Here is a 15,748-nt window from a genome sequence, read left to right on the forward strand (position 1 = left end):
TGGGATGTTGAATTTTATCAAGTACTTTTTCTGTGACTATTAAGATGATCATATGGTTCTTGTCCTTCATTTTATTGATGTGATGTATCATGACTCTTGATTTACTTATGTTGAACCACCCTTCCATCCCTGGGAAAAATTTCACTTGATTATGATGTTTTTGATTTGCTGTTGAATTTGGTTTTCTATTTTGATGAGAATTTTTGTATGTATGTTCATCAGATATATTGGCCTGTAGTTTTATTTTTTTGTTGTTGTGGCATTGTTGTCTGGTTTTGGTATTAGGGTAATATAATGCTGGCCTCTTAGAATAAATTAGGAAGAATACCCTCCTCTTCAATTTTTTGGACTAGTTTGAGGAGAAGTGGTGTTAGTTCTTTCAAAGTTTGATAGAGTTCTGCAGTGGAGCCATCTGATCCTGAACTCTTCTTTTTTGGGAGATTTTTACTACTAATTTTACCTCATTACTTGCTTTTAGTTTGTTTAGATTTTCTGTTTCTTCCTGATTCAATCTTGATAGTTGTATGTGTCCAGAAATTTATCCATTTCTTCAAGGTTTTCCAGTTTGTTTTTGTATAGTTGTTCATAATAGTCTCTGATGATCTTTTGTGTTTCTGTGGTATCAGTTGTAATTTCTCCTTTTTCATTTCTGAGTTTATTTGGGTATCCTCTTTTTTGTTGTTGTTTAGTCTCAACAAACAATTTTCTTTATCGCTTCAAAAAACAATTTATTGGCCGGGCGCGGTGGCTCAAGCCTGTAATCCCAGCACTTTGGGAGGCCGAGACGGGCGGATCACGAGGTCAGGAGATCGAGACCATCCTGGCTAACACGGTGAAACCCCGTCTCTACTAAAAAAAATATACAAAAAATTAGCCGGGCGAGATGGCGGGCGCCTGTAGTCCCAGCTACTCGGGAGGCTGAGGCGAGAGAATGGCGTAAACCCGGGAGGCGGAGCTTGCAGTGAGCTGAGATCCGGCCACTGCACTCCAGCCTGGGCGACAGAGCGAGACTCCGTCTCAAAAAAAAAAAAAAAAAAAAATTTATTTCATTGATCCTTTGTATTATTTTGTATCTGTTGCATTTGTTTCTTCTTGATCTTGTTTCTTTCCTTCAATTAATTTTGAGTTTGCTTTGTTCTTTTCTGTTTCTATGGGATGTATTGTTTGACAGTTTATTTGATATTCTGTTACTTTTTGGATATAGGTGTTTATTAATTACGAACTTTCCTCTTAACACTATTTTTTTTTTATATCCTCTAGATTTTGGTATGTTTTAATTTGATTTTTATTTATTGTAAAGCTGCATTTGATTCCATCCTTAATTTCTTTCTTGAGCCAGTGGTCATTTTGGAGCATATTGTTCACTTTCTATGTGTTTGTACACGTTCCAGAGTTACTCTTTGTTGATTTCTAGTTATATTTCATTGTGGTCTGAGAGGTTTGATACAATTCTGATTTTTAAAAATTTGTTGAGACTTGATTTCTGTCCATACATATGGTCTATCCTGGAGAATTTTCCATTTGCTGGTGAGAAGAATGTGTGTTCTTTAGCTGTGGGATGAAATGTTCTATAAATGTTTGTTAGGTTCATTTGGTCTAATGTGCAGTTTAAATCTAATGTTTGCTAATTTTCTGTCTGTTAGCATGCAGTCAGTTTTTGAAAAAAACAAACAGAAAAACAAAATTCTGTCTAGATGACTAGATGATCTGCCTAATGCTGAGAGTGAGTTGTTGCAAACCCCAATTATTATTGTACTCTTTCTCTCCATTTAGATCTTTTTATTTTATTTTATTTTATTTTATTTCTCGAGACAGTGTCTCACTCTGTCACCCAGGCTGGAGTGTATTCGCGTGATCTCAGCTCACTGCAACCTCTGCCTTCCAGGTTCAAGCAATTCTCGTGTCCCAGCCTCCTGAGTAGCTGGGATTACAGGCGTGTCACCTGCCTTGGCTAATTTTTCTATTTTTAGTAGAGACAGGATTTCACCATGTGGCCAGGCTTGTCTTGATCTCCTGACCTCAGGTGATCTGCCCACCTTGGCCTCCCAAAGTGCTGGGATTACAGGTGTAAGCCACCACACCTGGTCTCCATTGAGGTCTAATAATATTTGCTATATACATCTGGGTCCTCTGCTGTTTGGTGCACATATGTTTAGAGTTGTTGTATTTTCTTGCTGAATCAATCTCTTTTATCTTTATATAATTACCTTGTCTCTTTTTACTGCTTTTGACCGTTGAATTGTAGCTACTTCTCCCCACTGTTGGTTTCTATTTGCATGAAATGTCTTTTGTATTCCTTTACTTTCAGTCTATATGTACCTTTATAGGAAAGATGAGTTTCTTGTGGGCAGCATATAGTTGTGCCATTATTTTAAGTCATTTCAACTTGTCTGTATCTTTTATATGACACTTAAATCTGTTTACAATCAAGATTATTATTAACATGTGAGGGCTTATTCCTGTTATTTTATTACTTAATTTCTGATTGTTTTGTGTATGTTCCTTTCTCTCCTTGTTAACATTGTGGTTTGGTGGTTTTTTGTAGTGGTATCGTTTGAGGCTTTTCTCTTCCGTGTTTGTATTTGCTCTACCACTGGGGTTTATATTCTGTGTGTTTTCATGATGATAGGTACCATTCTTTATTTTCCCAGTATCAGACCCCTTTAGGCATTTCTTGTAGATTTGGTCTAGTGATGATGAATTTTCTTACTTTTACTTGTTTGAGAAAGACTTTATTTCCCTAATATTTTTGGCTTTTTTTTTTCCTCCTTCAACTGTTTGAATCTGTTAGCCCATTGTCTTGTGCCCTGTAAGGATTGTGCAGAGAAACTGCTCTTAGTCTAATGGGGGTTCATTAATAAGTGACTAGATAGTTATGTCTTGCTTTTTAAAGAATTTTCTCTTTGTCTTTGACTTAGTGACATTTTTACTGTAAGGTGCTCTGGAAAAGATATTTTTGAATTGTATACCTTTGAGATCTTTGTGCTTTATCTAGGTATCTAAACTTTTTGCTAGCCTTGTGAAGTTTTCATCTATTATTTTGTTAAACAGACTTTCTAGCTCTTCAAGTTTTCTTGTTGCCTCCTCAAACACAAAAAATTTGAAAATTTGGTAGCTTTATGATGGTCCTATATGTTATGAGGATTTGCTCGTTCTTTAAGAAAATTAAAATTTGCTTTTTTTGGCCAGGCACGGTAGCTCATGCCTGTAATCCCAGCACTTTGGGAGGGCGAGACGGGCAGATCACAAGGTGAGGAGATCGAGACCATCCTGGCTAACACGGTGAAACCCCGTCTCTACTAAAAATACAAAAAATTAGCCGGGCTCAGTGGCGGGCACCTGTAGTCCCAGCTACTCAGGAGGCTGAGGCAGGAGAATGGCATAGCTTGCAGTGAGCCGAGATTGCGCTGCTGCACTCCAGCCTGGACGACAGAGTGAGACTCCATCTCCAAAAAAAAATTTTTTTTCTTTTTTCTTCTGACTGGGTTATTTCAAAAGGTCTGTCAAGTTCTGAGATTTTTTTCTTCTATTTGATCTAGTCTATTGAAGTTTTGAATGCATTTTGTTTCATTCGGTGCATTTTGTTTCATTCGGTGAATACATCAGGTCCCGAATTTGTGTTTCATCTTTTTTTTTATGCTCTCTTTGGTGAATTTTTTCCATTCATATCCTGAATTGTTTTTCTTTTCTTTGTGTTATTTTTTAGTATTCTGTTATATCTTCTTTAGTATCAGTATTTTCAGTTCCAAGATTTTACAAATTTCTTGTTGATTGGAATCTGTTGTTGGAGGATTATTGTGTTCCTTTGAAATTCAGTGCTTTGAATTTATTATCATAGATTCACATTTTCTTGCTTTTTCATATTTCTTTTATTTCTGCATTGATATCTATGCATCAGGTATGACAGTAACTTCTTCCAGTCGTTGGAATTTCCTTTCATAGGAGAGGAATTTTTCCTAGAGATGTATCTGTGGTGTTGGTTGGGTGGAGCACTTTTGCTTTGATTGTGGATATATGCAGTAGTGTAGACTCCATATGATTTTTTTAGGCATTAAACAGAGTCAGTGTTGTCTGATTTCTTCAGTGGTTTAGTGGGTGGTTCTTAATGGAAGTTGTGGTGAAATTTTGTTAGGGAATGGGTTGCCACGTGGGCCACTTTGGGCTCCTTTGGTGGTAGTAGTGAGAAGATCATGTCTGTTTTGGGACTTCAGTGTGGCATATGCTGCCACCAGAGTTAGTGGGTCTGCTCAGGTCGATTCTTGGGCTTCCACGCAGCTTGCTTGGGTACCAGGAATGGCAGTAGTGGGGTGGATGGGTGGGCAGGTTATTGGGCCCTGGGCGGTAGGCGTGGCATAGTTGATGTCAGTAGCAGTGGCAAGACAACTCCCTGGAACCCAAGCATTTCATTTTGTTGTTGGCAGTGGTTGTGACAGGCTGGCCAAATCAGTTTCCAGGCCTGCAGGTGGCCACATGTGGATGGGTGTCAGCTTTGTCAGCTTTGATGGTAGTGGTCAGTTGAATGGACCCTGGTCCGTGGAAAAAGTGCTCAGGTACCAATGGTGGTAGACTAAGCAGGATAAACTCCAGGCCCTGAGCAGTGTGCTTACATACTGGAGGGGGCTGAGCTTGGATGTGCAGACCTGTCCTCAGGTTCCCTGATTATTTGTGCAGGCACTGGCTGTGGTCAGTAGGGGTGGCATGATCCCCAAACTACCAGTGGAATGGTCAGGTGAGGGCTCCAGACATCATGTTGCAGCCCTGCTACTGGGGAAGGTGGGTTGCTTTCTGTTGGAGCAGCTGTAGGCAGGCAGCTGATAGCTGGGCAGGTGCACTTTGCTAGGGCGTTGACCTGGCAGCAATAGCCCACAGTACAGACACTGGGGTCTGTGAAGTTTGTATTTAGGGCATATCAAAATGCATAGTTACCCCACTGCTAGGGAGGGTGGGGTCTGGCTGGTACCTTGTGTTTTCCTTCAGGGCTGTTGATTTGGGAGAGAACTTACTCTTTTCGAGTAAGTTCAAAATACTGAATCCTTTCCAAAAGGTTTTCAATTTACTTTGCTCAGATCCATAAGAGGAATCACTATATGGCTGCTATAGCTTTACAAAACGTATTTCTTAAATAGTAAGACTTGAAAATCAAAATCATTCCTTGATCCATGGGCTGCAGAATGAAACTTGTACTAGCAGGCATGAAAACGTTAATCTCTTTCAGAGCTCTTGGTTGACCAGATGCATTGTCAATGAGCAGCAATGCTCAGGAACTTACTCACATTTTTTAGGGTCAGCCTGCATCCAGAGAGAATTTATTCTTTACGGTAGTGAATCTTTCCATTTGTGAACATAGTGTATCTATTTAAGACTTAAGTTTCTGTGTTTGGTGTATTGTAGTTTTCACCATATATACTCTGAACATTTTTGTTACATTTCTTCTTCATTTTTTTCTACTTTTTATTATCTTAAAATACACTGTTCAAATCAGGATCTGGAGTATCCTGGGTTATACAAACCTATATGTAAGTATACATACCTTTTTTAAATCATAATTTGCTTTATTGCGCTTAGCAGATGCTGAATTTTTTTAAACAAATGTGAGGTTTTATGATAGGTGAAATGGCATGTACCTGTAATCCCAGTTACTCAGGAGGTTGAGGTGAGAGGATTGCTTGAGGCCAGGAGTTTGAGACCAGCCTGAGCAATATAGCAAGACCCCATGTCTAAAATAAATTTAAAAAGGAAACATTAACCGGGTCATGGTAACATGCACCTGTGCTTCCCACCTTGGGAGGCTATGGTGGGAAGATTGCTTGAGCCTAGGAGTTGGAGGCTACAGGGAGCTGCGATCTTACCACTATACTCCAGCCTGGGTGATAGAACAAGATCCCATCTCTTATAAAAAAAAAAAAAAAAAAAAAAAAAGCCAGGGCCGGGGGCAGGGAAGGTGTGGCATTTGTGACAACTTTGCATCTATTAAGTCTGTCAGTTTCATTTTTCCAACTACATGTGGAAAAATATTTTCATGTCTCTTACATTTTAATTATCGCAATATTTCAAACTTTTATTATTATTACTATTACATCCCTTATGGTGGTGTGTCATCAGTGATCTTTAATGTTAGTATTGTAATTGTTTGGGACACCGGAAGCCACACCAGTATAAGAAGGCAAACTTAATCCAGAACATGGTGTGTGTTCTGACTGCTCCACTAACCAGCCATTCCCCTGTTTCTTTCCCTCTTCTTGGACTTTGGGACCTCCCTATTCCTCCAGACACAATAATATTGAAATTAATCCAATTAATAATCCTATAGTTGCCTAAAATGTTTTCAAGTGAGAGGAATAGTCACATATCTCTAAGTTGAAATCAGAAAGCTAGAAATGATTAAGCTTAGTGAGGAAGGCATGTCAAAGCCAAGACAGAGCACAAAGCTAGGCCTGTAGCACCACACAATTAGTCAAGTTGTTATTGCCAAACAACAGCTTTTGAGGGAAATTAAAAGTGCTACTCCAGTAAACACAGGGTTGATTAGAAAGTGAGACATTGTTATTGCTGATATGGAGAAGCCTTATGGACAGGCCGACTCTCTTGTTAGGAACTAAAGTAACTGGTGACTTTTTGTTGAAGTCATTGCTCATTGACCATTCCAAAATTCCTAGGGCCCTTAAGAATTATTTTAAATCTACTCTGCAGGTGCTCTGTAAATGGAACAACAAAGCCTGGATGACAGCACATCTGTTTATAGTAGGTTTTTCTAAATATTTTAAGCCCACTGTTGAGATGTACTACTCAGAGGAAAAGATTCCTTTCAAAGCACTGCTGCTCATTGACAATGCATCTGGTCACCCAAGAGCTCTGAAGAAGATTAATGTTTTCATGCCTGCTAGTACAAGTTTCATTCTGCAGCCCATGGATCAAGGAATGATTTTGATTTTCAAGTCTTACTATTTAAGAAATACATTTTGTAAAGCTATAACTGCCAGAGATAGTGATTCCTCTGATGGATCTGAGCAAAGTAAATTGAAAACCTTTTGGAAAGGATTCAGTATTCTAGATGCCATTAAGAAAGTTCCTGATTCATGGTAGGAGGTCAAAATATCAACATTGAGGTGTTTAAGACTTTCAAGGGGTAAGTCATTGCAGATGTGGTAGATGTATCAAGAGATTTCTAGTCAAAACTAGAGCTTGAAGATGTGAGAGAACTGCTGTAATCTCATGGTTGAACTTGAATAGATGAGGCATTGTTTCTTATGGATGCGCAAAGAATATGGTTTTTTGCATTATAACTGAGTACTACTTTACCTTTGGTGATAATGCAGCCTCAGCTTGTGAGAGGATTGACTCCAGTTTCAAAAGAGGTTCAGCTGTGGGTAAAATGGCCAACAATATTGCATGCCCTAGGGAAATCTTTCTTGAAAGGAAGAATTAATACATGTGGCAAACTTTTGTTGTCTTATTTTAAGAAATTGTCACAAGCACCCCGCCTTCAGCTACCACTACCCTGAGCAGTCAGCAGCCACAAAAACATTGAGGCAAGGCTCTTTATCAGCAAACAGATACTACAGCTCTCTGAAGGCTCAGTTGATTGTTACTGTTTTTTTAGCAATAAGAACATTTTTAAGTTAAAGTGTGTAAATTGTTTTTAATTTTTATTCTTTGAGACTGGGTCTTGCTGTGTCACCTAGGCTGGAGTGTGGTGGTGTGATCATGGCTCACTGCAGCCTCAACCTCCCTGACTGAAGCAACCCTCCCATTTTAGTCTCCTGAGTATCTGGGACCATAGGCACATGCCACCATGCCTGGCTAATTTTTTCATTTTTTGTAGAGACAAGGTCTTACTATGTTGCCTAAGCTGGTCTTGAACTCCTGAGTTTACGTGTTCCTCCCACCTCAGCCTCCCAAAGTGGTGGGATTACAGGCAGGAGGTAGTGCAGTCATCTAAATTGTTTTTTAGTCATAATGCTATTGTATATTTAATATATTAGAAATATAATCTTATATGCAGTGGGAAATCAACAAATTTATGTGACTGACTTTATTATAATACTTGGTTTCTTTTGTGTTGGTCAGGAACCAGACCCTCACTGGAAAACCAAAAAATTCATGTGACTTACTTCATTTTGATATTCATTTGCTTTATTGCAGTAGTCTGGAACCGAACTTGCAATACCTCTGAGATATGCATGTAGAGTGTTCCATAGTACTAATCTGAAACATCATCTTTGAACTTTTATATAGCTAGTATTTTTACTGTATATATCCAAGTAAACATGTGAAAGAATATATTTTTTCCTACTAATGTAACATTGCAGATAAAGATTGAGAATTATTTAGAAGTTCTAAAATTAAAAAGGGACAGAGCTGGAATTATAATTTAGACTAAAATAATTCTTAGTTCTTATATTCTTATGTTGATATTGTAAGTTTAATAATACAGGTCTCCAAACCAAGTAACCAGAATCCATTTTCTACTTTGAATCAATCAAGCTATGTGGAAGAAAAGGAAGCATTCTTCTTATAACTAATAATAATGTTTAAAGAGTTCAAGGGGCCAGGCGCGGTGGCTCATGACTGTAATCTCAGCACTTTGGGAGGCTGAGGTGGGTGCATCACGAGGTCAGGAGATTGAGACCATCCTGGCTAACAAGGTGAAACCCCGTCTCTACTGAAAATAAAAAAATTAGCCGGGCGTGGTGGCGGGTGCCTGTAATCCCAGCTACTTGGGAGGCTGAGGCAGGAGAATGGCGTGAACCCCGGTAGGTGGAGTTTGCAGTGAGCCGAGATTGTGCCAGTGCACTCCAGACTGGGTGACAGAGCGAGACTCTGTCTCGAAAAAAAAAAAAGAGTTCAAGGGTTAGATTAATTTAAATTTGTAAAATAGTAGAGATGGAATTGCATGACTGTTAATTTTTCTTCTTGCAAATGGTTGCTCTGACAGTCTGATGGCTCTTTTTTTTTTCTTTTGTTTTTGAGACAGGGTCTCGCTCTGTCACCCAGGCTGGTTTTGAACTCCTGAGCTCAAGCAGTTCTCCTGCCTCAGCCTCCCAAAGTGCTGGGATTACAGGCATGAGCCACTATGCCCAGCTGATGGCTCTTGTTTTAATGCTTAGTATTATACTGAGACAAAACTGCCAGTTTGTGCATGTTGATATCTGTTGTAGAGAACATGTATTATACTACCTAGAGACCAGATCTTCAAATTAATTATTCTCACATATTTGGCTAAGTATTTAACAACAATGTCCACTACAAAATAATTATTTTTGTTTTTTCTCGAAGTAATTATGTTTAGTGGATTGTTTTGCTTGACCTTTTCCTCACATCATCTGAATTCTTATAATAATCATCAGTACCCATGGCTGTTAACTTCATACACACATAGACACACACACATGTATGTGTATATGTGAATGATCTTTTTTCCCCTGAACTCCCGGTGTTCATAATGATTGGCTCTGATGTGCAGTTAGAAATATTTACTGAATGAAATGTTCTTACTTTTTTTCTAGATAATTATGAGCACAGTGATATATTAGTAAACACAACAGCTGTATTTAAAATTTTTGGTTTTTGCAAATTAGTCATTTAATTGTAATTGTGATGTGTTTTGCTCAGTGCTGATGATTCTAAAACTGTATTGTAGGCTTTAGTTTGTTGCAACACCTGCCAGTTACTAGAGGTGCAAAAAAGGTATAGGCAGACTAATTCCTTTTTTTTTTTTTGAGACGGAGTCTCGCTGTGTTGCCTAGGCTGCAGTGCGATGGCCCAGTCTCGGCTCCCTGCAACCTCCGTTTCCTGGGTTCAAGCGATTCTCTTGCCTCAGCCTCTGGAGTAGCTGCGATTACAGGCGCCTTCCACCACGCCCAGCTAATTTTTTTGTATTGTTAGTAGAGATGGGGTTTCACCATGTTGGCCAGGCTGGTCTCGATCTCCTGCCATCGTGATCCCCCGACCCTGGCCTCCCAAAATGCTAGGATTACAGGCGTGAGCCACCGTGCCCAGCCCCCACTCCCTCCCTTTTTTTTTTTTTTTTTTCTTCTGAGACAGAGTCTCGCGCTGTTGCTCAGGCTGGAGTGCGATGGCATCATCTTGGCTCACTGCAGTCTCCACCACCTGGGTTCAAGCAGTTCTCCTGCCTCAGACTCCTAAGTAACTGGGATTACAGGCATGCCACCATGCCCTAACTTTTTTTTGTATTTTTAGTAGCAGTGGGGTTTCACCATGTTGGTCAGGCTGGCCTCGAACTCCTGACCTCAAGTGATCCTCCCACCTTGGTCTCCTAAAGTGCTGGGATTACTGGTGTGAGCCACTGCCAAAAGCATACTAATTCTTGCCCTCAAGGACCCTTCAGTTAGTAAGACAGGGAATTAAGCATACAGAAGGACCCAACACAGGAACGAGGAAGGAGTTAATATAAGATACTATATTATGTAATTAACTAAAAATGTATAAACTGGAAGTTGGTAAACTAATGGAAACAAACTACTCCCCCACCATCCCTCACCCCCACATATACACTCATGCACAGTAAGGGTAGATTAGTTTCTTATTCAGTCCAGCCTGATAAAAAATCTTACCTTTGTTGGTATAGGCAATCCACTATGGGGACTGCGTGTCTCTGCACTTTCTTGCTGGATGTGCCAAGAATGCAAGACTAACTGCTCTTAACCTGGACCGTTTCTCAAAGTTGTGTGTGCAGTGAGCAGCCAGCTGTGAGGAATTAAGTAATAACCTCCCCTAAACAAAGAGCAGACTCGTCTCCACTTAACTAAGTGGTGAATTCCACTCCCTCTTTGTAATGTAACTTACTGTATACTCAGATTTCCATTCTGCACCCTTTGCATCCTTCTCATGGGGCTTAACAGTCATGAGAAGCTGGCACGGGCATCATGATGATACTCTAATTGCTGGTTTTGCTCTAAGTTGTGAAGTCCCAGGAGTCTTAGGTTTTCTGTCAGAATCCGTTAAACAGTAACAGAGGGGTGTGTGTGTGTGTCTCTGTGTGTGTGTGTTTAGTTTTCTATCTGTATGTAATTAAATTCCAAACCCTTTACTGTTCTTGATAATCTCATATCTGAAGATGAGTTGACTATACAACAAAGGGGAAGAGACAGAAATATTTAGTATCTTTGTCCCCAATGTCCCTAGCAAGTTCTGAAAACTGCTAGTAGCACTGTTTATGCAATATAAACTGGATTTGGAAAATACACTTCATGCTGAAAACTTTTTAGGACTTTGCATTTGGAAGAATTTACATTGATTTATATCTTCAGTTTAGGAAAATGTCAACGAACTTCTTGACTCTTCAGATTTTTAACTAAAATATTTTGTCAGGATTACCGTATCATTGTCCATGAAGGAAAAGCAAAATTAGCGTGCAGGTTTTCCTGAGAATTGTCTCTGCTCGAGTTTTCTAGGGTTTCCCAGAGCTCTTATACCAAAATTTAGTATTTAAATAGCAACAGATTTCAGGTAGTGGAGAAATTTGGTATAATTTGAAACCTTTGTGTAACATCAGCTGAACCTCAGCTCAACCCCTTAAGGATGGGTTTTATTAGAAATAGCCAACTGTTTTGTTGGCTTCTTCCTTGACTTGAATTTATTCCCTGACTTGGTATGGATAATTAACTAGAAAAAGATGTTAAATCCTTGACCAGTGCATTTCTCTTTCCCCATTCTAATAGATAAGCTTTAATGTGTATCTTTAATGGATATTCTAACAGATAAGCTTTTTTTTTTTTTTTTTAATACAGGCTTCCTAGTGGGCAGCAGTATATACATCACCAAATCAAACTTACCTTTTACCAGGTTGCTTTTATTTTTAAAAGACCATGATTGAGTCCAAGAGTCAGGGGATTTTTAATGTTGATTAAGTGTTTTATATGTATGCAGCACTGTAATGGGCACTAAAAATAAATGAAAGAACAGTTCTACCTTAAGTGAGTTTACATGCATAATTTAAAGATACTTTTATTACACTTAAAATATTGGATGGTGTTTGCTTATATACTAATACAGTGTAAGCTGTAAAAAAATAATTGCAGTAGAAATTCAAAGCTGAAATTCAAAGTAGAAATTGGAGTTGAAGTTGGGAGATGTAAATATCATGGAAGAACTTGAGCTGGGCCAAAGGAACAACCATGATTCGAATAAGTGAAAATGGAAACTCTTCAGGTGTAAGGGAGCAGAAGATGGGTGGCAGAATTAGTATAAAAATATAAGTATTGCGAAGACTGCTTCCAGCGTATCTAACGATTAACTTGGGAAGACAGCCCTATGAACAGATATAATCTTAGGGAATGAATGCAGAAGAATGAAAGTAGGGGAGGGAAGGGTTGAATGATTGAATGACCTATGAGTATAGAGTCAGCTTCAGTTTTCCAAATTACAACATCCTTGTCTTGTTCCCATCTTAGAGGAAATGCTTTTGATTTTTTACTGTTGTGTATGATTGTTAGCAGTGGGTTTTTCATATAGACCTTTTTATATTTAGATACTTTCCTTCTGTTCCTAGTTTGTTGAGTGTTTTTCATCATGAAAAGCCATGGAATTTGGTCAGATGCTTTTTCTGCATCATTAAAGATGGGTTTTTTTCGTTTATTCTGCTAATGTGGTATATTACATTAATTGAATGTCATATTGAGCCACCTTTGTACCATTGACTACCTTTGTAAGTAATGTTTTATTAGAATAAAGTCAAGCTGAATTGTTTACATATTGTCTATGGTGGTCTCAGTGACAGAGACGATACATAATTATGATAGAAACCATCTGGTTTGCAAAATCTGAAATATTTACTATTTACTCTTTTTGTTTTTATTTTTTTGAAACGGAGTTTTGCTCTTACCACCCAGGCTGGAGTGCAGTGGCCTGATCTTGGCTCGCTGCAACCTCCGCCTCCTGGATTCAAGCCATTCCCCTGCCTCAGCCTCCTGAGTTAGCTGGGACTACAGGTGCCTGCCACCATGCCCAGCTAACTTTTGTATTTTTGGTAGAAGATGGTGTTTCACCGTGTGGCCAGGATGGTCTCCAACTCCTGACCTCAGGTAATCCACCCGCCTCAGCTTCCCAGAGTGCTGGGATTACAGGTATGAGCCATCGCATCTGGCTATTTACTCTTTAAAAACATTTTCTAGCCTCTCCTTCTAGAGTCATCAGTATAGACATCATTATTTAGTGTCCATTTAGAAGGTAATGGACTAATCTTGACTGATCAACACTCTGTAAATTGCTTTTGTTGATACAGTTATGGTTTATCTCCCTGTCATAAGTAAGGAGTATAATCTGATTAAGGCAAGTTAAATGATGATTTTATGAAAAATGTTAAGTTTAAAGAATAAATTTGTTAATGTCCTTTCTAATTCAAGTTCATGGCTTATATTTTGAAATATTGCCAACCTCTTTTCTTCTCCCCCCATCACCCATCCTAATCTCTGATAACCATCATTCTACCCTCTGCCTCCATGAGATCCACTTTTTATTTGTTTTTTAAATGACAGGGTCTCAGTCTGTTATCTGGGTTTCAGTGCAGTGATGTGATTGTAGCTCACTGTAGCTATCACAGCTCACTGTAGCCTCAAATTCTTGGGCTCAAGAGATCCTCCTGTCTTAGCTTCCTGAGTAACTGGGACTACAGGCATGTGCCACCATGTCCAGCTAAGTTTTTTACTTTTCTCTTTTGTTAGAGTCAGGGTCTCACTATGTTGCCAAGGCCGGTCTTGAAGTCTTGGGCTCAAGTGATCCTCCCATCTCTGCCTCCCAAAGTGCTGGGATTACAGGCATGAGCCACCATGCTGAGTCAAGATCCACGTTTTTGACTCCCACATATGAGCGTGAACATGTGATGTCTGTCTTCTGTACCTGGTTTATTTCATAAAACATAATCACCTCCAGTTCTATTCATACTGCTGCAAATGACAAGATTTCGTTCTTTTTTATGGCCTAATTGTATTCTATTGTGTATATATGCCACATTTTCTTTACTCATTCATATGTTGATAGATACTTAGGTTGATTCCATTATCATGGCTGTTATGAATAGTGTTACAGTAAACACTGATGTGCAACTATCTCTTCAATATACGTTCCTTTCTTTTGGACATTTGCCCAGTAGTGGATTACCAGATCCTATGGTAGATGTACTTTTAGTTTTTTGAGGAACCTCCATACTGTTTTCCATACTGGAGGTACTAATTTACATTCCCACCAACAGCGTACTAGAGTTCCCCTTTCTGCTTCCTACAATTAGAGGGAGTAAGTGCTAGTGTTCAGTAGCACAGTATGGTAACTATAGTTAGCAATAATTTATTGTATTTTTCAAAATAGCTAGAAGAGGATTTGAAATGTTTCTAACTCAAATGATAAATATTTGAGGTGATGGGTATTCTGATTATCCTGATTTGATCATTACACATTGTGTGCATGTATCACGATATCATATGTACCCCATAAATATGTACAGTTATTATGTATTAGTGAAAAAGGATATACCACTCTTCTGTTTTGCTAATTGAATTTTTTTTTGTTTTCATAGGTGTATGTGGAATTTGATGATCTTGAATGGGATAAACGAGAGTGGGTTAAAGTTTATGAAGATTTTTCAACTTTCTTGGTGGAATACCACTTAATCTGGGCCAAAAGGAATGACCCTAGCCAGACTCAGGGATCAAAGAGCAAACAGATTCAGTGGCCTGCATTGGTAAGATCTATTCCTGTTTCATTAAGCATTTTCATTTGTTCGTTAAAAACGAAAAGCAACAACAACAACAAAACAAAAGCCAGGTTTGGTGACTGACACCTGTAAAACTAGCACTTTGAGAGGCTGAGACAGGACAATTGCTTGAAGCCAGGAGTTGGAGATCAGCCTAGGCAAAAAAGTGAGACCCCATCTCTACCAAAAAAAAAAAAAAAATTAGCCGGATATGGTGGCACATACCTGTGGTCCCAGCTACTTGGGAGGCTGGGGTGGGAGGATCACGTGAGCCCAAGAATCCGAGTCTATGCGAGTTACTGTCACGCTGCTGCACTCCAGCTTGGATGACAGAGTGAGACCCCATGTCTTATAAAAAAAAGAATAAATGAAAATTTAAGACCAAGAATTGAATAAAAGTTTAGATTCATCTTACTGATTTATAAATTAATTTTTTTGAAGTCTCTGACGAATCTGGCAGAGATTTTAAAACACTGCCTTCATTTTGTTAAAACAACTTTAGTTGTCTCTGTTAGTATTCTGTCAGCATATGTAGTTCACAAATAAGTTTATTCTATCAAATTAAAATATAAATTGGATTAAAGGGACCTGAGAGATAGCTGACTGTATGTCATGTGGAACAACTTTGCTGAATGAAACTTTGTCAAGTGGAAGATAGAACATACTTTGTATTAAAACATTTAATAACGAGTAATTCTTCTTGGTTTGTTAAAGAGTAAATCATTGTGGGTGATAGATGTTTAATGTGTAATTATTAGGTAATGGATTAAATTACTTCTTATCAGGAAATGTTTCATTTAAGAAAATATAATTTTCAGTAAATTCTCTGGTACTTTGAAGAGTTTTATTTAAGAAAAGAAACAGCAGGTAAACAAGATCATTAAATTGTATTAGAAAAAGAGCTACATTCATTTAACCATTGTTGTCTCTGTTTTCTGGCAGAACATCTAGCGTGTAACAAATGTGCAATATTTGTAAAGTTTTCTTCTTATGTTACTATCAAAGAACTACTTTAAAAGCCGCTGAAACATTATTGCAGGT

At 38.5% G+C, this 15,748-nt stretch overlaps 1 protein-coding gene across 5 annotated transcripts in view; it reads left to right on the forward strand.

The window, feature by feature from the left end:
- JMJD1C (jumonji domain containing 1C) overlaps positions 1–15,748 on the forward strand; it is a 374,654-nt gene that overhangs the window by 135,650 nt on the left and 223,256 nt on the right. For all 5 annotated transcript variants that reach the window (XM_033208321.1, XM_033208324.1, XM_033208322.1 and 2 more), the window contains one exon: positions 14,531–14,695. Coding sequence is in view for 1 of the 5 variants with exons in the window: in XM_033208317.1 (XP_033064208.1) it covers positions 14,531–14,695 (165 nt within the window). In the remaining 4 variants the exon portion in view is untranslated. Of the gene's footprint in view, positions 1–14,530; positions 14,696–15,748 lie in introns of those variants that run through there.

Source organism: Trachypithecus francoisi, unplaced genomic scaffold, assembly GCF_009764315.1.
Source record: "Trachypithecus francoisi isolate TF-2019V2 unplaced genomic scaffold, Tfra_2.0 Lachesis_group9, whole genome shotgun sequence".
In the NCBI taxonomy this organism is placed as follows: Eukaryota; Metazoa; Chordata; class Mammalia; order Primates; family Cercopithecidae; genus Trachypithecus; species Trachypithecus francoisi.